The sequence below is a fragment of the Pocillopora damicornis genome, chromosome 7 (genome assembly GCF_964200805.1).
Source record: "Pocillopora damicornis chromosome 7, jaPocDami1.2, whole genome shotgun sequence".
Taxonomy (NCBI): Eukaryota; Metazoa; Cnidaria; class Anthozoa; order Scleractinia; family Pocilloporidae; genus Pocillopora; species Pocillopora damicornis.
In genome coordinates, this window is record NC_142676.1 from 11,739,167 (window position 1) to 11,765,567 (window position 26,401).

Sequence of the window (26,401 nt, forward strand, 5' to 3'; positions counted from 1 at the left end):
TGTGCTGAGCCCTAAAATCTTGGATCCAGCGTTTGCCAACGATTATGTTTCCTTTCGGAAATTTAGCATAAATGAAGCGGTAAATTTTCCCAAAATACACCGAATAAACCAAAGGAAGGGACCAGGTTATCCTGGAAATGAGTTCTGAAATAATTCCAAACAGCATTATCTCGTTTATAAGCGCAAATCCCAGGCGTTTTGATCGCGACGGGAAAACCAGCGTAATGACGTCCTGAACTTGTTGGGGAGAACAGCAACGCTAACACCAGAAGACGAAATAGAGTCGTGTCCAGACTATCCGCGCGCTTTCCCGTTCTGAAATGACGTTCCCGTCCTCTTGCTAAATCACTCTAATGTTTCAGAGGAAGTGATAAACGCTTAGGAAGAAGACTCAATTGCGAAGAGCAACAGCTACTGAGTTTGATGGAACATTTTTCCGAGGAGAGATATCAAGTTTCAGTTGCGGATTGAATGAAATAAACCTACTAATTAAAACTTCTCGCCCATCTTTACACGAGTAATCACCGCAATTTGAACAAAATATGCGCAATGCTTTCTTTATTTAAAGAATTTACAGCAGAATTCGAAAGCACCTGAACAATTATATTAAGACAATCACATTCCTCAGGCTCTGTGAATACTGTTGAAAAATCCCCTCAACCTCGTCACGGGGATTATTCAACAATATTCACTCCGCTTTCGGCTAAGAACTGCTAGATATAATGGTACAGGAAAAAAGGTATTAACATTTGAAGCTCAATTTATCTGTTTTTGGTTTGATATCTGGAAATTTTTGATAAGTTTATTTCTGACGGAATTATCATATCAAGTAACTAAATTGTATTATAAGACCATAACAAAATCGAAATTGTAGTACATTACACAAGTAGGTCTCTTCGTAATCACATCAGGATAATTTAGCTTGCACATTGGTTTTACTTGTAACGGCAAGGATATAAATCATTTCACCTCAATTACAGCTCTCCTGTTTGCCAGAATAAAATTTCCGTAGTAAAGGTCTTTTGCTCACTTTATTTACGGTAACTTAAACATAGAAAACTTGAAATATCGTTGTGGCAATAAGGGAATTATTACCTTTCATGTACTGAACATGCAAGAAATAAGAGACACTGAAATCATTTCGCGTACAGATTAAGTACAAATGATGAATGCATGGCTATAATGTGGTCTAAAGGTTCCTCTTGAAAGTTAGTTTTAATATCTTTGCTTGCAACTAAAAGACAAAAGTTTTTTTAAATTGTTTTGGAATATGGAAATCTAACTAAACAGAGAATATATTTTTGTGTTTCCCAGTAACACCAATAACCAGATAAAGGCACAAACGATTTCCCGTCTCCATCTGGTTGGTATAACATGAGTCAAATAAGCTCGTCGCTAAGTTCAACGGAAACAGGTGATGTAGTAAAGGACACACCGGGTCTTAAATTGAGGAGAAGTGTTACATTCAAGCAGCAAGTCTTTTCAGTGCTTCTGGGAAAATTATCAGGTAATTTTCCAGCCCAGTCTCATTCTGGGCTTATGAGTTAACCTTACATCTACAGCTATTTATCTGCTAATGTGTGACTCCTCCATCTCTACCAGCGAAGTTACATGTGCGCCATTTTATATTTTTGAATGATAATAGGAATTCAGATACCATCTCGTACCCGTGGTTGACAACAAATCATCATAATTTTAACTTTCAATTAAGATTTTGTGTTCTACAAAAGAATCTTTGTATCCCAAATTTTCTAAAGATCGGCAGAAATTACTCCGTGAAGATTGACTTAGGGTAAAGCTACTGTTATTTACTGACACAAGTCCAAATCCAGGAGAGCAACCTCATTATTCGAGAAATATTCATCTCGTCGATCCAAAAGATTATTGGTATTATATGAAAGATTTCTTCCTCATTGTACCAAGATGTATCCCATGGCTTTAATATGTTTATCTCCATTATCTGTGGCGTACACGGCTTCGTTACCACACGTGTTAGAGTTGTCTAGCGCCCCTCCTGTGCCAAATCCAATCCTTGAGTCACACGAGTGACAATCGTTCTCGTTGTTGGCAACGATACCAATTCTTGCTTTAGAATTTATCTTATTACCACAAAGGACATTGAACCCTTCCCTGTTGCAGTTGTGCTGTAAAGAGGCCTGCGAACCAATCAGCTTCTTCCATGTGCCACGACCCAGTGAGGTGGAACGGTAATGCTCATCAGCGATCAGTGAGTACAGAGAGTGAGCTTGCTTGTTGATGACAATGAACTGAAGCTTTTGTTCGATTTTCATACCGAGGCAGATCTTGGAGAAGGACGTGTTCCAGTAGGTGGGCAGCTTTGTTTCCTGTTTATCAAATTCAGTCTTTCCCCCGGGAAGGTTGTATTCTTCATAATTACTCCAGTAACCCGCATTATAGTGAAAGGTTGTCTAAAAAGAATTAATCATTCCTTCATTTCTCTCCTAAGAATCGTTCGATCAAAAATACTCAATTAACGTAATTTGTCGCTCAAAGAAAAGTTATAGCTTGTAAATCTGATGTATCATAATAATTACTCTAATAATCCTATCGATTGTTATACATATGATCGTCATAACCATCATCATGCTGGTATTGTTGGATTTATGACCAGGCAAATAAAACCATTTAAAGCCAGCCTGTCTCAACCTTCAAGTCTGCGATAATTTTTTTTTTAAACTTATCACAATATAGGAAAAATGGAAGCTGTTAGTCTGTTTTTTTGTCTTTGATAGATATGTTGGTTTTTTGCAGTCTTTATTGATTATCATTTTATGGCAAGGTAGTCTTGCCATATAATGTTCCCCATATGATTGTTCGCAAAAGACGGAAGATTCAAAATAAAAAAAGTTTGACCGAGTGCCATGTAATAATCTACTTATTAACCTCGCCAGTATTCCTTCGTAGGCCCCTTGCGCTCGGTTAGTTATAAGGTAATATTCTCGCCATCAAGCTAACACTTTTATAACACTCTAAGATTTATGGCAGCACTATAAATCGGCTCTAATTATTATATACACAAAAGAAACTGAAACGTGACCAAATTGCACCTTTGTGCCGTCAATCTTCATAACTGGCGTCCATCCTCCATCTCCACATCCAAAATCTCCCATGTGACAGAGAACAGGGACTGGTTGGGAGTCCAAACGGAGGGTGACAAGCTGACTGACATTAGACCTATTGACATTAACAATGACGCATCAAATGATTTAATCTTCACATTGTATTAAGTTAATGCAGTCTAGAAAAGAAAAAAAAAAGTTAATGGGATTGTTTGTTTACTACTGCAAAGATATTTTGGGTGTTGATAAATTATCAGCCTTTTTCCTTCTCGCCCCAATACTCTGGATCCTGACCTATTATACGCTCTGTCTATCCCTCTAGAACGCCTTCAGAAGGGACCTGGGACGGAAAGTGCCTTCGTAAATGTTGCACATGCGCACTATGAAGGATAATTTGATATTGTAAACAAAGAGAATCAAAGTAAGACGTAGTTTTCGCAGTTTAATACAGGAAAGTTCGAAGTTTCTAGGGCCGAGACCTACACACATTGTTGTTCTGGACTTAACCCACTACGTGTTAGTTTACACTCTCGTGCTTTTTTTTCTTTTTTTCTTTTTTTTTTTTTTGGTTTTTTTTTCACTTTGCACGGTGGGTTGATGAAGTCTTCCGTAAACTTGGCCGTGCTGGCTGAACTTATTCTCTGTTGTGTTCATGGTGGAGGTGCCGGTAAACACCGAGGAAAATATGTGAAAAAAGGAAGAACCAGAGCCACACAAAATATTTGTGACGATCACTGGTCTATGTTTAAAGCGGAAAGGAGACTGTGCAGCAAGGGTAGAGGGAAGGTTCTATCATCATCCTTTATCACCGAAACGAAGCGTCCGCGTTAAAACAGTTGGGATATCTCACAATACGCCACACGCGTTCAGAAATTCCTGTTAACATGCATCTTCAAACTCTCTTGCATGTGTAGTGGTTGACCGCTGTGTTTGCTGCTAATTCTTTCAGTATGGCCTATAACTTACCTTTTGAAGTCATAGAGCGCCTTGCAAGACGTAATAGCTAAGAGATAGAAATGACATATTTATTTCATGTATGTTTCAATTTTCCTTACTTAGGATATCTTAAGCCTAATTTCCTCGTAGTTGAATGCATTTTGTGTATTTGTTGCGTTCATATTTCTGTGTAGGAAATGTACCAGCTTTTTAAGCCTTGATGAAATTGTGACATGCATTGACGGCTCGGCCAAGATTTTGACGGAGAGTCACTTTTTTCATTCGAGTATTCTTACTTTATTTTTTGCTGATTTCTTACCATTTGGTAAACTCAAAGAAGTACTGTACGACTTAAATACAAATAACTACATAGTGCTGGTATCCATTTATACAGTCTCGACACAGGGCACATGAAAAAAATAGGAGAACCACATGATGAAAAAATGAAAAGTTTTTCCAGAACAAGGTCTTAGCAACAGGTTATCTTTATGAATAGGCCGAAGAATAATGGCACATAACCTTTCTCACAAAATTCTCCCATAAAACCTGGTTCACAGAGACATTGGTAAGAGTTGTATTCGTAATTTGGCACGCAGATTCTTCCCTTTTGACACGGCCAGGACGAACAAGGAGACTAAAATAAGAAAAGAAACATGTTGTTATCTTAAACCGGGGAATGTTTGAACAGAAGTTTGATAAATGAAGCCGAAAAGCACTGCAAAGAACGACACTCAATCAAAAACGCACTCTACTGTTAACGTTCAAATTCGAACACTTTGAAAAAGTTATTACCAGAATAGAGAAATGATGCGAACTCATGTTTTCTTTGTAGTTCTTGATGTCTCTGTACTTATCAGAAGACAGCAATTCACACCAAAGCTTCCCCTCTGCTCCTTTGAAGGCCGCCATGTTTATTGAAAGGCACAAAGCATTTTTTAAACATTCAACTGTGCAATCTAACAGGTCGGACACAGTCAATTTTCCAACTCGAGTTACGTTCAGATGATGGAGCTCATCTTTTGAAAACAGACGCTGTTTCAATGTCTTTTCAGAAGGGAAGTTATTTCCTTCCAAGGCTCTTATGTCTGAAGTAAAAACAGTGAGGATATGTGTTTTTAGTCATTAATCATGAATAGCTCTTTGCTAGTTCAATTTCGCTGAACTATGACATCTTGCTTAAATTGTACCTTAACATAAAAGCTACAAATTGAAGCCTTTGTTCGTCAATAAGCAGGATTCCCTGAAAGTTTTTTGGCCTTACAACTGTTTAACTAAACGCTTGTTTATATATGCCAGGCACCAGCGTAGGGCAAAGGAAATCATTCTAAATTCTCATTTAGAATGGAACTTCAAACCTTTCGATATTCCGCACTAAACTCCATCAGCGAGCTACCGTTTATTTGAGACGCGCATCCTGCAAACTGCAAGAATCAGCATGACGTAAAGCTTCGTGTTGTTATAGAACTTTTTTTCCTTGGCCAGTCTCTATTTACCCACACGACTCTTTGGACATTGTTGATCCTCATACTCAGTATGCAAGGTGTAGCAATTTAAAATTATTGAAGTATGTGCAGGATAGTGTCACCTGCGTATCCAGTGTGGAAGTTCTCGTAAAAGGCAATTTTAGAGAACTTAAGCGATAAGCCAGTACACATTGATGTTCCTGCTTCAAACGAATTTAAAGTTCTAGGTCTAGGAAAAGTTGTCATAAACAAATTGAGTGCATGAACCCGATGAAAGTTTTTGAATTTGTCTACTTCTAGAATTTTTGAAAACTCGATGTAGAAATATCTCTAATTAGGATGCAAAATTAATACTTTGATGAAGTAAAAACAAAACTAATAAAAACAAAGAATAGATGGAAAAAATGCCAACGGATTAGAGATGTATGTATCTATTAAAAATTTTAATAAAGCCCGAAGTCTAAATTTTTCTGTTCTGTTCTGAAGTGACCATTTGGCATATGCTGTTTCAGAAGTTAGTCCTTAATCATCAAACATCGATGAAAAGATAGGGTGAAGAATAAGAGAAGTCTGGTGAAGGTCATATTTTCCAACGAGTTACTTAATACCCAAATGCGTCCGACATTCATCACAACGTTGCCAATTATATGTGGCTTAGGCTTCAAAAACAATATGAAGGCATGTAAGGTAGAAACAGAGATTACAATTTTTGAAAGCAACAAACTGTTTTTTCAATAAGTAGCACGCGATCATCAAACATTTCGCAATTTGGCCCTTGACTTGCTAAGAGTAACTTAGGTCGGGTAATGCAAAACAATGCACTGAAATAATTGCTTGCAATGAGCTGCCAGAGCATTAAATAATTGATAGCATTTTGTGTATGTTTAATTCTGAGAGAATTCTGATGACTTCAATTAGTTTTGAATCCGAAAAGCGATTATTTACGATCGAATTGGAAGAGAGCAAATATTTCGTTAAGCTATATTTTATTAGCCACTATAAAGCCGAAATATTCCTTCGATTGCTCTCATCAGTACATAAATGGTTTCTTGTTTATTACTTATGGTTTACTTATTCCCCTCGGTTGGAAATTTGATCAACATCAATGACTTTCGGAACTGAAAAACGTTTTTCATATATCTTGAAAGTATTAGATTTTTGTCTGGAATTGTCCTACAACTCCGACAGTTATGTTGATTTTCCAGTTCACGTCGTTCTCCCAACTATCATTTTACATTTTTTTTAATCCTCTCATAGCACAGGTACGAAAAAACAAATCGCCTCCAGGTGAACTACCTCCATAATAAAATTTCATAACGAAACAGATGCTATGAGCCAACAGTGATATTTCACTCGATTCATGATGTATTTGGCTTATATTTTACAGTGTTTATGGATTTAATTTAAATATACCCGCCTGCGTTTTGCAAGTTAGAATGTTACTCTCTGTCGCTCAACTGAATAATTCTGGTGCCAAAGGCTAAATTTCTGAATAAATTTAGTCCAAAGTAAACGGCCTTAAGGGGTTTTTGTGAAGAGTATGTGCAGAAAGTGCCTCGTTTGTTATTACGCGCGCTTAAACCTTGAAAAAAAGTAATACGAAATTAATCTAACCCAGTAATTTCACCTCTGTCGGTCTTAAAACGAGAACGAGAATGAGACACGTTAAAATTAAGTGGAGCAGTTACTCTCCGAGCAGGTGCCTGATGTAAATGCTTGAAGTGAGGCAAATCTCCTCCAAACATACCCTTTTATGAAGCTTTCGTTTAAACTTAGAGTATTTAAGGTAAATCTAATTAGCTTTAACAACACTTCTACCGATTGTAGGCGATACAAATTTCTTTCTGCTAAACGGAATAATGGGGTTGAAAAGTAAGAATTATTTGCAAACGTAAAAAAAAATGTCATTCTAAATGCTTTTCCTGAACAGTTGTTACGCCCATTTAGATTGCAACGTATGTTATCTTTTAGTAGCGAGACGGAGAAACCTTGAATAGCAGAAGTAAATAACGAAAATACTCACCCGAGGAACATTGGGCTGCATTAAAGATCGATGACAAGGAAAGCAAAATGAGGTGGCGCTTGAAATCAGGATACATGACGGAACGTTAACGCGCCCAGTGAAGTTTAGCTTTTCAAATTGTGTAAGATTATTTGCAAGTAGTTTGGCCTTCAACAATTGGCATCAAAGTGATATTCTTAAACAAATTGTTGATCTTGCTAGGGTTCGATAACGAAACAATGGCTGACTATTTCAAGCAAAGAACTGCCTCATTATACGATTTATCTAAGGAATTCTGCAATTGAATGGCACAATTAACCTCCTGTGTCAATCTGCATGAGACAACAGGGGGAGGTGGGGGGGAGGTTAACAATTGGTTAACAATTGTGAAAAAAAAAAAAAAAGAACCAGACATAACAAATGGTTCAGTGTGCGCATCTTAAGAAAGTTACCCTTAGCGTTTGAAGGTTCTACTTTTAATAATTTATCCCCATATCATTTTTGTTATTTTTACAGTAAGCACAGACGCGTGGCGCAAACATTTGACAGGAGGTTTAACTGCAATCTACTGTACGGGTTCATGCGACTCAAATCAATCCAACTAGAAGGATACACGAAGTCAGTTGTGCAAATATTAGGATAAAGGCTTCATTTACAAAACGTGACGTCCATTCAGCACCTGTTTTGATCACAGCGTAGGTAACAAAAGCAACTCTCTAAACTCTGTGAAATGTTCTCTCAATTCCCTTCTTGTTCTGATTCTTGTTTTCTTTCTTCTTTTCAAAGACACAACCTTTCATTGTATTTTCAATGAACATTTTATACTAAGTGGTAAACCCTTTTAAGTATTCGTATTAGACGAGATAGGCAAACAGCTAACTGGTGAAAAAAAGGAAAAACGAAAACCCGATTAAAAAATTATCCTCGATGTCTAGGCTAAATTTTTTCAAAACGTACTAACTGTGCTCTTTAGTATTTATCGCTCACTCAATGGTCACTTTTCTACCGAATGACAAGGACTTTAAGTCTACTAGGCCTTAAATTTGCCTTCGATCTTTTAGATAGGGGTTCTTTACGAAAAAGTAAAGAAATTTTTATCGCTTTTCATGTAAAGCTAGTTTTTTTTCTGTTTGTAATGTTATCAATTATTCACGAGTGACAACCATTCAACCTTTGACTACTTTAATGAGATATTTTTACAACGAGTCGGAAATAACGAGTGGTAAAAAGTTTTCAAACAGTTTTACTTGTGGGAATTCGTAGTTTGATCTGTTTACTGATAAGACAAACATCTCTTTCAAGCTACGGAGAATAGGACCAAGTGTTTGAAATTTTACTACCCCGCAAATACATGCTGGTGCGATGAGAACAGACTTACGCAATGATCAAAAATAATTAATCAATTTTAGAATCACTAAGATTTAAGGTGATTCCTCAGAGACAAAAGTTATCGAATATTTTTTTGGACTTTCCTTAAATTCTCTCTACCAATCTCTGTTTCGAAAAACACAATAAAAGAGACAGGTCACCGAGCTTGTTTAGGAGATATAATGGGCCAAACTTAAAACATCTGTATTGGCACTAATCATGATCACGCGCGTCATTTTATTGGCTCACGGTACATTTTGCTGCCGCTGGAAGCAAGGATTTTTTAAGTAAACATTGAATAAAACTTGATAGGTAGAAAGTCTCGAGTGTATGAAGCAATTCGATGTATAATTTGTGAGAAAATCACGCGAATTTAAACGACATAAACTTAAAGCCTTTCTCGAGTCGTTCCTTTCAAAAACACGCCTTTTAGCTTTATCTTTTTTCGCTTCGAATAACTTATTAATTTTTTTTTTAATTTGCCCAGTTTAAGTGGATGAACTGTACACCAAACTAAAGCGAACAGAATACAGCCACCGTGCTCGCTCAAGAGCTTAGGACCATCTTACCTCTTTATCTGGTTCATGGATTGAAAAAAAATAGCGTGTTCTCTAAATGCTAGCAAGCGCTCATTCCCTTGATAACGTGATTTTCATGCGTAGTACAAGATGTACAGTGCAAAACTGAGGCACTACCTCAAGGCTACTGTCAACAAATTAGGGTACCTTCAAGAAAATCGTCCTACGCGCGCAACCTTAGAAGAAACCACGGATTAAACTATAAACTGGAAAGCTTTGAGAATAAAAATTCTGTAAATGTCAAAATTTTTCACAGTTTTTTTTATTGAAGCGCGCGCGAACGTGCAATAGACTAAAGACGTTTGCTTTGCTTAATTACCAACCTCCACGTTACCGCCGACCTCCAAACAAACTGGACAGTATCACTCAAAAGTATCCAATTTCAACCAGGCGTTAGTCATAAAAAATGTTACACAAAAAAGTTCTTCTTCTAATCACAAGGAAGAGAGTTAAAATTTTAATCTTTAGCCTTAAAAGCCATAATCTCATCTTTCGTTTGCATTACTTATCGATACAAACAAATCACTGATACCGTTAGGAGACCTTAACTCATATATATGGTCTGGATAGGCCTCTTGTCTTAAGCAGGTGAATTGAAACTGAACGTCCGCTATACAAGTATTTTTGCTTTTGTTTGATTTATTTGTTTATTAATTTGCTTTTGACCTTTTATTTTCAAGTCTGAACTCCAGTTACGTCACTGGAGTTGAATCTAGACCTCTCTAGGTTAAAAACGTTAATAATTTGTTACATTAAACATTCTGTATAGAATAATGTGTTCAAAATGGCTGAAAATGGGCGAGAAATTTGGAGATGACGAATTGCTTTTAGTTTCTTTACATTAAGCTGTTTATCATTGCTTTTCCCGCCTACTAAACTTTTAAAAGATATGTCTACAAATATTTATTTTCCAGGGAATTGATCTGTGATTTCACTTGGAGTGATCGCAACGTCTTTAATTTGAATCGTTTATCTCTTAACATGAGGCAATTTCTTCCCTTAATTCCGTTTCCCCTCTCCAGCTTTTTTTATTTGCGTCGAATTTGTAAAGCAAACATATCACTCAGATTCCCGGCGTCGGCTAATGTTTAGCTTTTCCTTGTGATTCGGAGGGCACTCTCTCATCCTATGGGTTTTTATTCGGCAAGTTGGAAACTTTTCTTACTTAAACATATAGGAAAGTATTAAAAGACAAACAGAAAATGCGTTTCTAAAACTTCTTCTTCTTCTGGCGTCGTCCTCGTCGTTTCCTGTTTTTCTACCTTTCGGATATTAGACATATGCTGACAGAGGACTATCTCTTATTGAAATAGTGCGCCAGTGAGACTGGATACTAGTTTCGCTTGGTACCAGAGCTTTCTTATAGAATATTAAAGATCATCAAAAATCCAGCGTTTACTTAAATACTCTCAAGGCTTAAGAGCAGCTTTTCTTCGAACATAAAGTGGATGTCTCATGTTGAAAGTAGAATTTGTTTGTTGAAATCGGTTTAAGGCCGAAGGAAATAAGAGTGATCGGCTAAACAAATCACTCGCAACAAAGCTGGAGTTTCCCTCGCTCTTAATTTCACGTTAGCTATCTCGGCTCGAAACTCAATTTATTACTCCGATAGGTACCGTGGTATACACTGAGTTCGAAATCATGGCCTATCTCTTCAGGAGGGAACTTTTACAGGGAACCCTTCCCTAGCAGGAAGTACCTAATTTGTTTCTATCAACAGGGCTGTTTTAGCAACGTATTAAGCAATAAACAAGGAATTCTAATATTCGGCATGGCTTCTTCAAAGAAAAATAAATGGAATAAATGATATTAAACATTTCAGCACACGATGCAAAACTTTATCGAAACAAAGTTTGGTTCGAAACAGGTGCTCCATGAAGGTGCGTGGAAATGCGACTGATACATATTCTTCACAACAAGTACTGACTTGAAGCTTTTCTTATTACATTTTTGTAATAAGTGACCAATATTAGATTAACAGAATAGAAATTTATTTTATTTTCAACCGGAGAGCACGGAGAAGCGTAAGAGCTGCACGAGGCGCAGCCGATAGAGGATTGCGTCATATCTCGCAAGAATCGCCTCGCGCGAGGGGCAGGGGCGCTCATTTCAAACTGGTTGCCTCATGTTTGTCAATATTTCAGAGGAAGTGATAAACGCGTAGGAAGAAAACATAATTGCGAAGAGCAACAGGTACTGAGTTTGTTGGAACACTTTTCCAAGGAAAGATATCAAGTTTCAGTTGCTGACTGAATGAAATAAACCTACTAATTAAAACTCCTCGCCCATCTTCACACGAGTAATCACCGCAATTAGAACAAAATATGCGCAATGCTTGATAATTACCACAATCATTTTCCTCAGGCTCAGTGAATACTGTTGAAAAATCCCCCCGACCTCATCTCGGGGATTATTCAACAATATTCACTCCGCTTTCGGCCATGAACTGCTAGATATAATGGCACAGGAAAAGGTATTAACATTTAAAGCTCAATTTATCTGTTTTTGGTTTGATATCTCGAAATTTTTGATAAGTTTATTATGTCTGACGGAATTATCATATCAAGTAACTAAATTGTATTATGAGACCATAACAAAATCGAAATTGTAGCACATTACACAAGTAGATTTCTTCGTAATTACATCAGGATAATTTAGCTTGCACATTGGTTTTACTTGTAACGGCAAAGATATAAATCATTTCACCTCAATCACAGCTCTCCTGTTTGCCAGAATAAATTTCCGTAGTAACGGTCTTTTGCGCACTTTATTTACGGTAACTTAAACATAGAAAACTTGAAATATCGTTGTAGCAATAAGGGAATTATTACCTTTCATGTACTGAACATGCAAGAAATAAGAGGCACTGAAATCATTTCGCGTACAGATTAAGTACAAATGATGGATGCACGACTGTAGTGTGGTCCTCTTGAAAGTTAGTTTTAATATCTTTGCTTGCAACTAAAGACAAGTTTTTTAAAATTGTTTTGGAATGTGGAAATCTAACTAAACAGGAATATGTTTTTGTGTTTCCCAGTAACACCAATAACCAGATAAAGGCACAAACGATTTCCCGTCTCCATCTGGTTAGTATAACGTGAGTCAAATAAGCTCGTCGCTAAGTTCAACGGAAACAGGAGATGTAGCAAAGGACACACCGGGTCTTAAATTGAGGAGAAGTGTTACATTCAAGCGGCAAGTCTTTTCAGTGCCTCTGGGAAAATTATCAGGTAACTTTCCAGCCCAGTCTCATTCTGGGCTTATGAGTTAACTTTACATCTACAGCTATTTATCTGCTGATATGTGACTCCTCTACCTCTACCTGCTAAGTTACATGTGCGCCAAGTTATATTTTTGAATGATATTAGAAATTCAGGTACGGTCTCGCACCCGTGGTTGACAACAGATCATCATAATTTAAACTTTCAACTGAGATTTCTGTGACAATAAAAGATGTGTGTTATACAAAAGAATCTCAGATTTTCTCAAGATGGGCAGAAATTGCTCAATGAAGATTGATCCAGGGTAAAACTCCTGTTATATACTGACACAAGTCCAAATCCAAGAGGGCAACCTCACAATTCGAGAAATCGTCATCTCATCGATACAATAGATTATTGGTATTATGTGAAAGATTTCTTTTTCATTGTACCAAGATGTATCCCATGGCTTTAATATGTTTATCTCCATTATCTGTGGAGTACATGGCTTCGTTACCACACGTGTTAGAGTTGTCGTGCTTCCCTCTTGCGCCAAATCCAATCCTTGAGTCACACGAGTGACAATCGTTCTCATTGTTGCTAACGATACCAATTCTTGCTCTAGAATTTTCCTCCTGATTACAAACGACATTGAACCCTTCCTTGTTGCAGTTGTGCTGTAAAGAGGCCTGCGAACCAATCAGCTTCTTCCACGTGCCACGACCCAGTGAGGTGGAACGGTAATGCTCATTAGCGATCAGTGAGTACAGAGAGTGAGCCTGCTTGTTGATGACAATGAACTGAATATGTTGTCCGATTTTCATACCGAGACAGATCTTGGAAAAGGACGTGTTCCAGTAGGTGGGCAGCTTCGTTTCCTGTTTATCAAATCCAGTCTTTCCCCCGGGAAGGTTGTATTCTTCATAATCACTCCAATAACTCGCATCATAATGAAAGGTTGTCTAAAAACAATTAATCATTCCTTCATTTCTCTCCTAATAATCCTTAGATCAGAAATACTCAATTAACGTAATTTCTCGCTCAAAGGAAAGTTATTGATTGCAGATCTGATGCATCCTAATAATTACTCTGATAATCCTATCTATTGTTATGCATACGATCTTCGCAACCATCATCATGCTGGTATTGCTAGATTTATGGTCAGACAAATAAAACCATTTAAAACCAGCCTGTCTTAACTTTCAAGCCTGCGGTAATTTTTTTTTAAACTTATTAAAATATACTAAAAATGGAAGCTGCTAGTCCGTTTTTGTCTTTGATAGATACATTAGTTTTTTTGAAGTCTTTATAAATTATCTTTATGTGGCAAGGTAATCTTGAAGCAAATCAGAGCGTTCTGATCGGTTCATCAGTTCGTCGGGAGTTTGTCATACGGACCGCTGTTCGCAAAAGACAGCAGATTTAAAATAAAAAAAAGTTTGTCCGAGTGCCATATCACAAACTTCTAAATAACCTTGCACGATCTCGGGCCAATATTCCCCTGTAGGGCCCTTGCGCTCGGTCTGTCAGAAGTTAATATTTTGGTCGTCAAGCTGAATACTTTTATAACACCGTAAGATTTATGGCAGTGCTTTAAATCGGCTCTAACAATTATATGCAGAAAAGAAACTGAAATGTGACCAAATTGCACCTTTGCGCCGTCAATCTTCATAACTGGCGTCCATTCTCCATTTCCACATCCAAAATTCCCCAAGTGACAGAGAACAGAGACTGGTTTGGAGTCCAAACGAAGAGTGACCAGTTGACTGACGTCAGACCTATTGACATTAACAATGACGCATCAAATGATTTAATCGCTACAATGTATTAAGTTAATGTAGTCCAAAGTATGAAAAAGAGTTAACGGGATTGTTTTGTTACTACTGCAAAGATATTTTGTGTGTTGATAAATTGTCAGCCTTAATTTCTTCTCACCTCAATACTCTGGATCCTGACCTATCATGCGCATTGTCTATTCCTCTAGAACTCTTCCGGAGGGACCTGGGACAGAAAGTGACTTCATGTCTCGTGTTAATTACTAGATTTCACTCAAAAAGACCACTTGCGTTTGGCAATCATGGTACAGCCTCGCAACTCGCTTAGTTATATTACACTGCTACAAGGGAAGGAGAGCATGGATTTAATGAAAAAGGATACCGTGTTTATCTCACATTTCTTACAAAAATGGTTTATATTCGTTGTTGCATGTGCCTTCCAAGCTGAGCATACGCAAGAGTGAGGAGCACATGCTGGATTATGTCATGATCACTAACACAAAGCTTTGTTCACAGGAGGGAAGGGGGAAGTGCTTTAGTAGAAATTCTGAGGTCATTTTTATGGAGAAACAATAGCAGTTTTATAAAATGTTTTGCCTGGTGATAGTGTTTTGGCTGAAGTCACAAAAACATGTAAGGAAAGAAACTAACCTGTAGAAATCATGCAGATCCTTGCACGAATGTATGGCTTAAGGAAAAAAGGGAGAATTATTTATTGCTCCTAATCAAGCCGCTTTAAATCTTTCTGTCTTTGTTTTTTCTCAATTTAGTAAGCTTAGAAGATTGTGGCCTGGCGTATAGCCTTTGAATACAGAGACCACACACTTAAAAAGTACTTCTTACACGTGGTGGTTGGCTTTCTCATCGATCGTCATGTCACACTTTAGTAATTAAAATGTCACACCTAGTCTCACCTGTCTCACTTTTTATTAAAAAAGCTGTCTATAGCACTCACTAATAAACCTGATTGTTGCAATTTGTGGCGACACTTGTGGAACTTTCTCATAAAATCGGAATGGATGGTCCGGGGGCAAGTACACCAAATAATAACTAAGACAATTACAATGACAAGCAATAGTTAATTTTTAGCCACAGCTGACACTAAATATACTTACTGAGAGAAAGAAAGACATACAATTACCTTTCTCACAATATTCTCCCACGAATCCTTGTTCACATCGACATTTGTAAGAATTGTATTCGGAACTCGGTGTGCAGGTTCCTCCGTTTTGGCATGGCGAAGAAGAACAAGGAAGCTGAAATTAGTAAACAAATCTTGATTGCTTGGACCGTTGGATGCTTTGAACAGTCACTGTAATGAATGATGCTTATCTCTTGAAAATCATCGAATGCAACTGCATTAGAAAGAGTTCTACTATACCTGAATAGACAAATGATGCCAACTCATGTTTTTGTTGTAGCTCTCAGCGTCTCTGTATTTATCTGAAGATAGCAACTCGCACCAAAGCTTTCCATTTGCTCCTTTGGAGGCGGCCACATTAATCGAAAGGCACAAAGCATTTCTTAAGCATTTAAATGTGCAATCAAACAGGTTGTGCAAAGTAAATACTCCAATTCGAGCTACGTTCAGATAGTGGAACTCTTCTTGAAAAAACTGGCACTGTCTAGATGTGTGCTCGAAGGGAAGCCATCCTTGTTTTGAACTTTTTAGCCCTGGTGTGAAAACAACAAAATTACTTTTTCGTAGTTTAGACTCCGCTAGGGCAACATAACTTTCGATTTCACTTTAGCGGAGCAAGGCTTCTTGTACCCTATCAAAATTAAAATAATATACATTTCCAATCCAGTCCTTTTTTGGCAGTATCTTAGAGAAGGGGAGGGAAAAAACACTTCAATTTTTTGCAATATAGCAGGTGGCAATTGAAAGCTTCCCCGCTAGGGCTTAACAATCGCTAGCGATGGATAAGCCAGCTCTTTCCCCTTAGAACCTTTATCGAAAATCTCATAAGGTATCAAGTGCTATTTACGAATTTGCTTGAGAAGGTACAATCTTAAACCTCGTGTCAAACAAGCTACCTTAAACGTTTTTGCTGTTTTGTCAAATTTGGCTACGAAATATTAAAGAAATCACACTATGGAGATTAATTATATTTAATTTTTTTTTCCCACCAAATCTACTTTCCTATAGACACGATTCTTTTTAGCTCGAGGGCAAGACCAACATTAGGTGGCAAAATAAGTTGGAACCTTGACATCTTTGTACCTGCGTTAAGCTAATTTGAAGTGAAACGGTTTCTCTGTCCCATGAAGGAAATAATTTCTATCTTGAAAACTAATATTATATGAAATTTTAAAACTGACGCGTTTGACCTCGTGCAGATCATTTAATTGTGTGAAATACCCATTAAGATTGTGAGGCTGGTGTAGTCATCGAGGATTCTTCTCGACGTTCTCGACGTGCTAATGTGTGGATACAGCAACTAGAGATATATGTTATCTTACCCGAAAAACAGTTGTTTGTGAGTAATAACAGGAAGATCAAACAGAGATTAGCGAACATGATCGATTATTTACGCGAGGAACTATGGTAGTCATCCGTTAACAGTGAGACTTCCAGGCATATGAGATTTGAGTCAGTATTCGGTTCTTATTTTCACAGCATTTGCGTCCACCCATTCGTCGAGCTATTTGATATCGAGATGAACCTGTTGTGACCGGCTTGTTGTGAATGTAAAGGATGCCTTCTAAAACGACTGTGAATATATGAATATCATTACCGCGAAGATGTCTTTCACCATGGCTTTGAATAACTGTACGAAAGAGGCAAATAATTTGTTTTGCAAACTCACTACCACATGTGTAATTTTAATCAGTGAGAAAAACTTGCGGTCACATAAACTGCGTTCTGAGAAAGAAAAATTTTGAGGTTTTAATTTGTTATCAGATGAAAGTGAGAGAAAACCTTGTAAAACGATCATTTGGTTACAATGTAAATGCTTATTGAGCGACTGTGAGGCGAAACGTGACATGGGGATGGAAAATAATGCAATTAGGCTTGTGTGCGCATAGATAGATTTGGATCGCAGCGTCTAAGTTTTATTATTTTTAATTTTTTTGTTGTTGTCATCATCGTGTTTTATTTAATTTTGTTAGATTTATGGTAACGAAAATGAAGGTACTTGGTATTGTTGTTTCATTGTTTTAATGAAATAAATCAATGCAGTCCCAATGTAAAATTCCAAGCTAATGTAAAGATATTTTCTGTGTTGCTAATGTGCTAGCTTTCTCTTCCTCAACTCCTATACATACCTCCCTTAAAATTTGCATCTAGACTTTTTCTCCAGCAGACGGCCAAAAGGAAATTAGGACGAGAGGGTGACTTCATATCTCACGGTAAATGCGTAAATCCGGAAAGAAACTAACCTGCAGACGTATATTAATTTCTTGCGCGACTTCAAGGCTTTGAGAAAAAAGGAAATTTTATTGGTTTATAAAATAAGTTATCCATTAATGTCCTTCTTACACTGAATAAAGCAAGAGCAAAGCTGAAATATGAATTAACTTTCTCACAATATTCTCCCACGATACCTTGTTCACAGAGACAGCCGTAAGAATTATATTTGTTACTTGGAATGCCGTTCCTCCGTTTTGACACGGTGATGTGGAACAAGGAGGTGAAAAACATTCAAATCTGCAATCAACAGGTAGTACGTAGGGAATATTCCAACTGGAGCGACGTTCAGAAAATGGAACTCTCCTTTTGAAAACTGGTGTTGTTAAAATGACGGTCTCAATGGACGCCATCTTCGTTCGAAACCTTTATTTCCTGGTGTGAGAAATAATTATGCCTTAAATTTCGTGAGTTTAAATTAAGTGGAGAGAAAAAAAGTAATAGGCCCGCAAAACGCATGATACTTGGCCTGCAATGTGTTAATAGTAGCTACACAACTTCATACCTTATTTAGGCCAGAATCTTCTCAGTGTCAAGCACTCTTTATTTACCTCGCCAGGCAAAAATACGACGACTGTCGGGGAACTGTTGTCACCTGTTCTCTTCTTTTCAAAATGAAATGAAGCAATCAAGCAAACAACGCTCGCTTAAGATCGCTCTTAATCAGTTTGGTGGAATTAGGAAATTCCATTCCACAGAAACTCTGAATATTAACACCATAGACCGACATTGGAAGCGCTGACAAAAAGAAATTTACCGTTCCGATATTGCTGGTATACCCTAAAAATACGGGTGTTGCTTTACAACTACTACTGGTCAACGAAAATATATTTACAGAACTTATATGGCAATTTAAAAGTGAAATGGTTTTAAACACTTCAAAAACCAAGCAAGTTTTTGTCAACAGTACTTCTTTTGCAATATATTTAAATGTTACCGTTAGTTGGTAATGTAAATAGTGACTAAAAAGCCCTATACGACTTTATTAACAGTATCTCTCCATACTGTTAATAAAGAACTTATATGGAAATTTAAAAGTGAAAAGGTTTTAGACACTTAAAGAATAAGAAAGTTTTTTACGACGTTATTAACAGTATCTCTCTCTACTGAGTGTCTAGATGTATGGAGAGTATCGGTGTTACTGCACCAGGATGTACCCCATGCCTGGAGTGCGCCTGTCTCCATTATCTCCTCTTACATATGCCACGTTACCACACACCACGCCGTCTTCAAGATATCCCCCTGTACCGAACCCGATCCTGGAGTCACAGCTCCTACAGTCATTCTCCTGGTTAGCAATGATACCAATTCTTGCTTCAGAATGGTAAGCGTTAAAACGGTTAACATCAGCAGTATTGAATCCTTCCTTGTTACAATTTAACTGTAAGGAGGCATCTGAACCAATCAGACTCTTCCACGTTTCTCGACCGAGGGAGATGGCGCGGTATTGACCATCAGCGATCAGTGAGTACAGAGAGTCGGCCTTTCTGTCAATTACAGTGAACCTGAGCTGTTGTCCGATCTTCATACCGAGACAGATCTTGGAGAAGGATGTATTCCAGTAGGTCGGTAACTTTGTCTCCCGTGAATCAAACCCAGACTCCCCGCCAGGAATGTTGTATTCAATTTTATTGCTCCAGTACGGGTTGTTATAATGAAAGGTGTTCTGTTAAAACAATAGAAGTTCAAAAGTCGGTAGGCCATTCAGTTTCGCCAAAAGAATTTTTAACGGTTGTCGGATTGAAATCCATTTTCCAATTTAACTTAATTGCCTGAATCACGCTGCACGTTTTTGTCGATAAACGGTTTTCCCTGGTGGCAAAATCGACATTAATTTTACCTTAATGCCGTCAATCTTCATCACCGGCGTCCATCCTCCATTTCCGCATCCAAAATCTCCCATGTGACAAAGAACGGAGACTGGTTTGGAGTCCAGGCGGAGGGTAACCAGTTCACTGACATTAGACCTATTTCCAATAAATCAATCAGAGGAGGCTAACTATTTATGGGTTGTCTTGTTGATCATCAATTGATTGGTACGACTGCTTTTTAAACTATGAGATATTTGCTGGATTGTATAGGCGTATAACGTCTCACTCCTTCCCTCATGCCATCGATAGAAATAAATCCAATCTTACTTTCCAGGAAAAATTGAGGAGAGGCAGCCAAGAAAGATAAGTCAAAAGTAGGCAGATGAATTTATTTCTCATGGTTAATACGTTTTTAAGCGGATCATTCTACATTAACACAACGGTAAAATGATTGAACCTGCGCACTATGGTGGATAATTTGAAAATGTGAACATGGAGGATCAAAGTGAGGCGTAGTGTTTCGCAGTTTCTAAGGAAAGTTCGAAGTTTCTAAGGCCAAGACTTGTACATATCATTGTTGACCGTGCAGCTAGAGTAGAAGAAAGGTTCTCTCATTTTCCTTTATCACCGAAACGAAGCGTCCGCGTTAAAACAGTTGAGATATCTCACAATAAAATAAAGCCTAGTTTTAATCTTTCTCCTAAATCCTCTTTTCAGTTGTCTTACGCATTGGAATAGTGAGGAATTTAATCTTCTTTTCCTTACTTTACATTAGACACGCGTTCGGAAATCCCTGGTAATGTTTTCAAACTCTCGTGCATGCGCAGTGGTTGACCGCAGTGTTTGCCACATTAATTCTTTCAGTATGGCCTATAACTTACCTTTTGAAGTCATAGAGCGCCTTGCAAGACGTAATAGCTAAGAGGTAGAAAGGAAATATTTCTTTTATCTATGATACAGTTATCCCTACTTAGGATATCTAAAGCCTAATTTCCTCGCAGTTGAATGCGTTTTGTGTATCTTTTGTGTTCATATTTCTGTGTAGGAAATGTACCAGCTTTTCAAGCCTTAATGAAATTGTGACATGCATTCGCGGCTCGACCAAGAAAGAAAAGATTCGTACGGAGAGTCACTTTTTTCAGTCAAGTCTTCTTATTCTACTTTTTGCTGATTCCTCACCACTTGGTGAACTCAAAAAAATACTGTAAGACTTATATATTTATAGCTACTTAAAGCTGGTATTCATTTATACAGTCTCGACACAGTACACAAGTAAAAATAGGAGAACCATATGATGATAAAAAGAAGAGTTTTTCCTGCATAAAGGCTTAGCGACAGGTTATGGGGAATAGGTCGAACAATAATGGCATATTACCTTTCTCACAAAATTCTCCCATGAAACCTGGTTCACACAGACATTGGTAAGAGTTGTATTTGTAATTCGGGATGCAGATTTCTCCGTTTTGACACGGCCACGAAGAACAAGGAGACTAAAATAAGAAAAGAAACATGTTGTTATTATAAATCGGGGAATGTTTGAACAGAAGTTTGATAAACGAATAAAGGGGTAAGTTTCTAAAGAAACTGTGGTGCTGCGTCGGTGGGAGAGTATAGCAGGTAATTTAGTGTTAACAACTGGGTTGAAAACGTAAAAAAGCTGACGTTTCGAGCGTTAGCCCTTCGTCAGAGCGATAGACGAAGGGCTAACTTTGATAAACGAAGCCGAACAGCACTACAAAGAACGACACTTAATCAAAAACGAGCTCTATCTGTTAACGTTCAAATTTTAACAATTAAAAAATCATTACCAAAAGAGAGAAATGATGCGAACTCATGTTTTCTTTGTAGTTCTTAATGTCTCTGTACTTATCAGAAGACAGCAATTCACACCAAAGCTTCCCCTCTGCTCCTTTGAAGGCCGCCATGTTTATTGAAAGGCACAAAGCATTTTTTAAACATTCAACTATGCAATCTAACAGGTCGGACACAGTCAATTTTCCAACTTGAGTTACATTCAGATGATGGAGCTCATCTTTTGAAAACAGACGCTGTTTCAGTGTCTTTTCAGAAGGGAACCAATTTTGTTCCAAGGCTTTTATGTCTGAAGTAAAAACAGTGAGGATATAAAGTTTTAGTCATTCATCATAAATAACTTTTTGCTAGTTCAATTTCGGAGAACTATGACGTCTTGCTTAAATTGTACCCTGACATAAAAGCTACAGATTGAAGCCTTTTCCCGTCGATAAGCAGGATTCCCTGAACGTCTTTAGGCCTTAGAACTATTTAACTAAACGCTTGTTTATATGTTTTAGGCACCAGCATGGGACAAAGGAAATTACTCTGAAACTTCATTTAGAATGGAACTTCAAACCTTTAGATACCGCGCTCCAAACTCCGTTAATGAGCTACCGTTTATTTGAGACACGCATCCTGCAAACTGCGAGAATCAGCATTATCTAAAGAATCATGTTATTATAGAACGCTGAAGAGAGATGATGAATTTTAATTTCGGTAACAAAGTGGAGGAAGATGTTTGCTTGACCTGTCTCTATTTACCCACACGACTCTTTAGATATTATTGATCCTCATACTCAGTATGCAAGGTGTAGCAATTTAAAATTATTGAAGCAAGTGCAGGATAGTGTCACCTGCGTATCCAGTGTGGAAGTTCTCGTAAAAGACAATTTGAGAGAAATTAAGCGATAAGCTTATACACTTTTATGTTTCTGCTTCAAATAGAATGAAACCTCTAGGTCTAGGAAAGATTATCATGAAAAATTAAGTGCTTAAGACCAATGTAATTTTTTAAATTTTTGTCTTCTTCTAGAAGCTTTGAAAACTCAACATAACAAATAGAGAAGTCGTGACTGAGCTCTGTTTGGTTGTAAAGCACGCAGGAAGCGGCTAGACCACGAAATAAAATTAGGGAGAAACACGAGACGTAGTTATAACAGCGCTTATAAACTTTGATAAAGTAGCACGGTGAGACTGATAATATAAATAATAATAAATAGATGGCAAAAAAAGCATTGGTGGATTAAATGCTAGCGGATTAAAGATGTATGTATTTGTTAAAAATCCCAATAAAACCCAAGGTCAAAATTTTTCAAGCTGTTCTGAATTGACCATTCGGCATATGCTGTTTCAGTAATTAGTCTTCAATCATCAACACGGATGAAAAGATAGGGTTAAGAATACGAGAAGGATGGTGATAGACATATTTTCCAACGATTTCCTTGATTAAGACCCAAACGCGTTTGACATTCATCACCACGTCCGTTGCTAATTATATGTGGCTTAGGCTTCAAAAACAGCGTGAAGGCATATGAGGTAGAAACAAAGATTATCGTCTTTGAAAGCAACAAAATTTGTTTTTTTAAATACGCAGCACGCGATCGTCAAAAATTTTACAATTTGGTCGTTGATTTCCATAGGATAACTTAGGTCGGGTGATACAAAACAATACACTAAAAAAATTGTTTGTAATAAGCTGCTCGAGCATTAAATAATTGATAGCATTTTGTGTAAGTTTTATCAGAAGAGAATTCTGTTGACATATGTTAGTTTTAATCAAAAAAGCGATTATTTATGATCGAATTGGAAGAAAGAAAATATTTCGTAAATCTATCTTTTATTAGCCACTATAAAGCCGAAATATTCATTCGATTGCTCTCATCAGTACATAAATGGTTTCTTATTTATTAATTATGGTTTACTTATTCCCCGCGGTCAGAAATTTTGCATCAGTATTGCTGACTTTCGCAACTGAAAAATGTCTTTCATACTTCTGGAAAGTACGACATTTTTGTCTGGAATTGTCATACAACTGCGACAGTTATGATGATTTTGTGGTTTACGTCGTTCTTCCCATTATCATTTTTGCATTTTTTTATTCTTTCATAGCTCAGGTACTAAAAATCAAATTGACTCCGGATTATCAATTTAATTTAAATATACCCGCCTACGCTTCGCGAGTTAGAAATGCGCCAATTTTAAGTTACTCTCTGTCGCGGCCTTAAGGGGTTTTTGTGAAAAGCATGTCCAGGAAGTGCCTCGTTTGTAATTACACGTACTTAAAACTTGTAACAAATTTGCATCTCCGTGGGTTGAGCGGTGAGCCTAGTGAGCGAGTTACAACTAATGCAAAATTTGACAAAGCAAAAAGTGACAGGAGAATTCAATTTAGAAAAAAGGAAAAAAAAAGAATAATTTCACCCCTGTCAGTCTTAAGGGAAGAACAAGATTGAGACACATCAAAATTAACTAGTACAGTGGTCTCCAAGCAGGTGCCCAATGTAAATGCTTGGAATGGGGTATATCTTCTCTAAAGATACCTTTTATGAAGCTTTCCTTTGAATTTAGTGCATGAACGGTTACTCTAACCTTTAACCAAACCTCAACTGACTGTAGGCTATACAAATTTCTTTACGCTAAACGGAATTATTTGCAAGTGCAAAAACAAATGTCCATATAAATGTTCTTCCAAAACAGTTGTTATGCCCACTTAGATTGCAACGTACGTTATCTTTCAGCAGCGAAACGGAGAAATCTTGAATAGCAGATGTAAATGATGAAAATACTCACCTGAGGAACACTGAGCTGCAGTGAAGATCGATGACAAGAAAAGCAAAATGAGATGGCGCTTAGAATACATGAAGGTGAGTTAACGCGCCAAGTGAAGTTTAGCTTTTCAAAGTGTGTAAGACTATTTGCAAGTAGTTTGGTCTTCAACAATTGGCAAAAAAGTGATATTCTTAAACAAATTGTTGAGTTTTCTAGGGCTCATTATGCGATTTCTCCAAAGAATTCTGCATATTCAATGGCACAATTAGCCTCCTGTGTCCATCTGCTTGGAAAACAGGGGGTGTGGGCAAATCAATAGTACCCCGAAAGGGGTTAGTCAGATAAACAAACAGCTGTCTTGTGAATGTCTTAATTTTGCCTAAATTACGAGTGGTATTTAATCTGTTTCAGTCTAAGAATGCTATTCAGAATTTCGATAGCTTTGGATTTGGACTCGTCATTGTTAGATGCCGCAAAGGCTAGTCACGAGTCAGCTAAACTAACTTGACCTCCGGTTAACAAATGCGAAAAAAGAGAAACAACCACACATAACAAATGGCTCAGTGTGCGCATCTTAAGAAAGTTACTTTTTGAGTTGGAAGGTTTTACTTTTAATGATTCGTCCCTCTATTATTTTTGCTATTTTAATAATCGTAGTAAGCACAGATGCATGGTGAAAATAGTTGAAAGCAGTTTTAACTGCAATTTATTATACGAGTTCATGCAACTCGAATTAATCCAACCAGAGGGATACACAAGTCAATTGTGCAACTATTGCGCCGATAAAACGTATTGTATTTCTGTTTTTGTAGAAACTTCTGAAAAAACCATGAAGCCCTGAATATTTTGTTTTTTTGCTAATTGAAACCACGCATGGAAATATGTTATTAGAAGGAGGCAGTCTGAAGTTGACTTTTAATCAACACAAGAAGCGAATCTTTGCCGCGCGCGTTGGGCATTTATCATGGTTGCTGATTTCATGCGCCAGCTCATTATATTTTTCTTTATTTCCATGCTAACTGCAAACAACTTTTCTGTTGGGAAACCTTTTCATGATTAAAACTCGATACTGTGTAGGTTTTTTTTTCTGTTACCTTACTGTATACTTGTAAATATTGTAATAAAATTGATATGCTAATTTTACCACTGGCAGATTGCAAACGCTATAGTCGAGCTGCTACCAAAGGCAAAAAAAGCAACACTTTCGCTAACAACATAGGAGAGATTTGTAAGAGGTAAAGCTAGTGTCAAGGGATCTTATTCTCTCACAGCATGGCGTTAGAGAGGTATCTATAATGCAAAAAGGTATTTTGAATATAAAAGTTTGCAAGGCTTCAAGTAATAGCTATGGTATTCACCAGTCTCTTTTCCTTGAATAGAGGTTAGACCTCAAAACTTCAGCAAGCTCTCGAATGGGTCAGCACGGAAGAGTGAAGAGAAAAAACATACAGAGATTGGAAGTTAAACGTTTGGAACAGATTTCGCAGCACGCACGCATTCAGCCATTTCCATTGTTTCACTTCACAAGAAAATGTCATTTATTTCCATGAAAGATTGCGAAATACCCTCACTAAAAATAAGTCAGCACGTGTGGCAATTTTTAATTCAAAGACGAAAACTTGCGTAGTTTAATTGATTAACTTGTAATAAGTACATCTGAATAGATCTATTTCAGAATTTTTTTTGTGGAGGATAAAGGCTTCTTTTACAAAACGTGACTCAGCACCTGTTTTGATCACAGCGTAGGTAACAAAAACAACTTTCTTCACTTTGTGAAATGTCATTCTCAATTCCCTTCTCGTTCTGATTCTTGTTTTTTTTTTCTTCTTTTCAAAGACACAACCTTTCATTGTATTTCCAATGAATATTTTGTACTAGAATGACTAAGTGGTAAACCATCTAGGTATACTTATTAAATGATATAGGCAAACAGCTAACAGGTGAAAAGAAAACAAAACAAAACCAGTTGAAAAAATTATCCTCGGTGTCTTGGCAAAATTTTTTCAAAAAGTACTAACTGTGCTCTTTGGTATTTATCGATCACTCAATCGTCACTTCTTTACTGAATGACTTAGGTCTACTTGACCTTAAACTTGCCGTCGATCTTTTAGATGTGAATGAATCGAAATTTGTGGGCATTGAAATTTGTACATTATTTTTCAATTCATCGTTTCTTAATATTTAAGACGACTTGCAATGTTTTGATTTCAGCT

The 26,401-nt window shown here is 37.2% G+C and overlaps 3 protein-coding genes across 3 annotated transcripts; all 3 read right to left on the reverse strand.

Annotated features, from left to right (window-relative positions):
* Positions 1-530: 530 nt before the first annotated feature.
* Positions 531-7,778, reverse strand: LOC113687069 (uncharacterized). The gene is made up of 6 exons (XM_089213168.1): positions 7,503-7,778; positions 4,809-5,101; positions 4,536-4,650; positions 4,047-4,083; positions 3,069-3,195; positions 531-2,429 (listed from the first exon to the last, which is right to left on the reverse strand). Exons 1-6 carry the CDS (start codon positions 7,576-7,578, stop codon positions 1,911-1,913), a joined length of 1,167 nt encoding a protein of 388 aa, XP_089069294.1. The 5' UTR covers positions 7,579-7,778; the 3' UTR covers positions 531-1,910.
* A 5,292-nt stretch (positions 7,779-13,070) lies between these two features.
* Positions 13,071-15,810, reverse strand: LOC113666279 (putative skeletal organic matrix protein 5). Its single transcript, XM_027182042.2, has 5 exons — positions 15,784-15,810; positions 15,544-15,658; positions 15,054-15,090; positions 14,279-14,405; positions 13,071-13,589 (listed from the first exon to the last, which is right to left on the reverse strand). Exons 1-5 carry the CDS (start codon positions 15,808-15,810, stop codon positions 13,071-13,073), a joined length of 825 nt encoding a protein of 274 aa, XP_027037843.2.
* A 1,487-nt stretch (positions 15,811-17,297) lies between these two features.
* On the reverse strand, positions 17,298-24,279 carry LOC113666295 (uncharacterized). Its single transcript, XM_027182062.2, has 6 exons — positions 24,210-24,279; positions 21,434-21,726; positions 21,001-21,115; positions 20,507-20,543; positions 19,655-19,781; positions 17,298-19,480 (listed from the first exon to the last, which is right to left on the reverse strand). Exons 1-6 carry the CDS (start codon positions 24,277-24,279, stop codon positions 18,953-18,955), a joined length of 1,170 nt encoding a protein of 389 aa, XP_027037863.2. The 3' UTR covers positions 17,298-18,952.
* Positions 24,280-26,401: the final 2,122 nt, after the last annotated feature.

Bases quoted from the DNA above. Each gene is read 5' to 3' on its own strand.
- LOC113687069 (XM_089213168.1), bottom strand. From the start codon at position 7,578: ATGTATCCTGATTTCAAGCGCCACCTCATTTTGCTTTCCTTGTCATCG. The intron at 4,084-4,535 runs GTTATGTGCCAT...TCTATCTCTTAG, and splicing joins GGGAGAATTTTGTGAGAAAG to CTATTACGTCTTGCAAGGCG. The intron at 3,196-4,046 runs GTAAGTTATAGG...TAATGTCAATAG, and splicing joins GCGCTCTATGACTTCAAAAG to GTCTAATGTCAGTCAGCTTG.
- LOC113666279 (XM_027182042.2), bottom strand. From the start codon at position 15,810: ATGAGTTGGCATCATTTGTCTATTCAG. The intron at 15,659-15,783 runs GTATAGTAGAAC...TACTAATTTCAG, and splicing joins GGCATCATTTGTCTATTCAG to CTTCCTTGTTCTTCTTCGCC. The intron at 15,091-15,543 runs GTAATTGTATGT...TTTTTCCTTAAG, and splicing joins GGGAGAATATTGTGAGAAAG to CCATACATTCGTGCAAGGAT.
- LOC113666295 (XM_027182062.2), bottom strand. From the start codon at position 24,279: ATGTATTCTAAGCGCCATCTCATTTTGCTTTTCTTGTCATCGATCTTC. The intron at 21,727-24,209 runs GTGAGTATTTTC...TTTTTACTTCAG, and splicing joins TGCAGCTCAGTGTTCCTCAG to ACATAAAAGCCTTGGAACAA. The intron at 21,116-21,433 runs GTAATGATTTTT...TTCTTATTTTAG, and splicing joins CGCATCATTTCTCTCTTTTG to TCTCCTTGTTCTTCGTGGCC.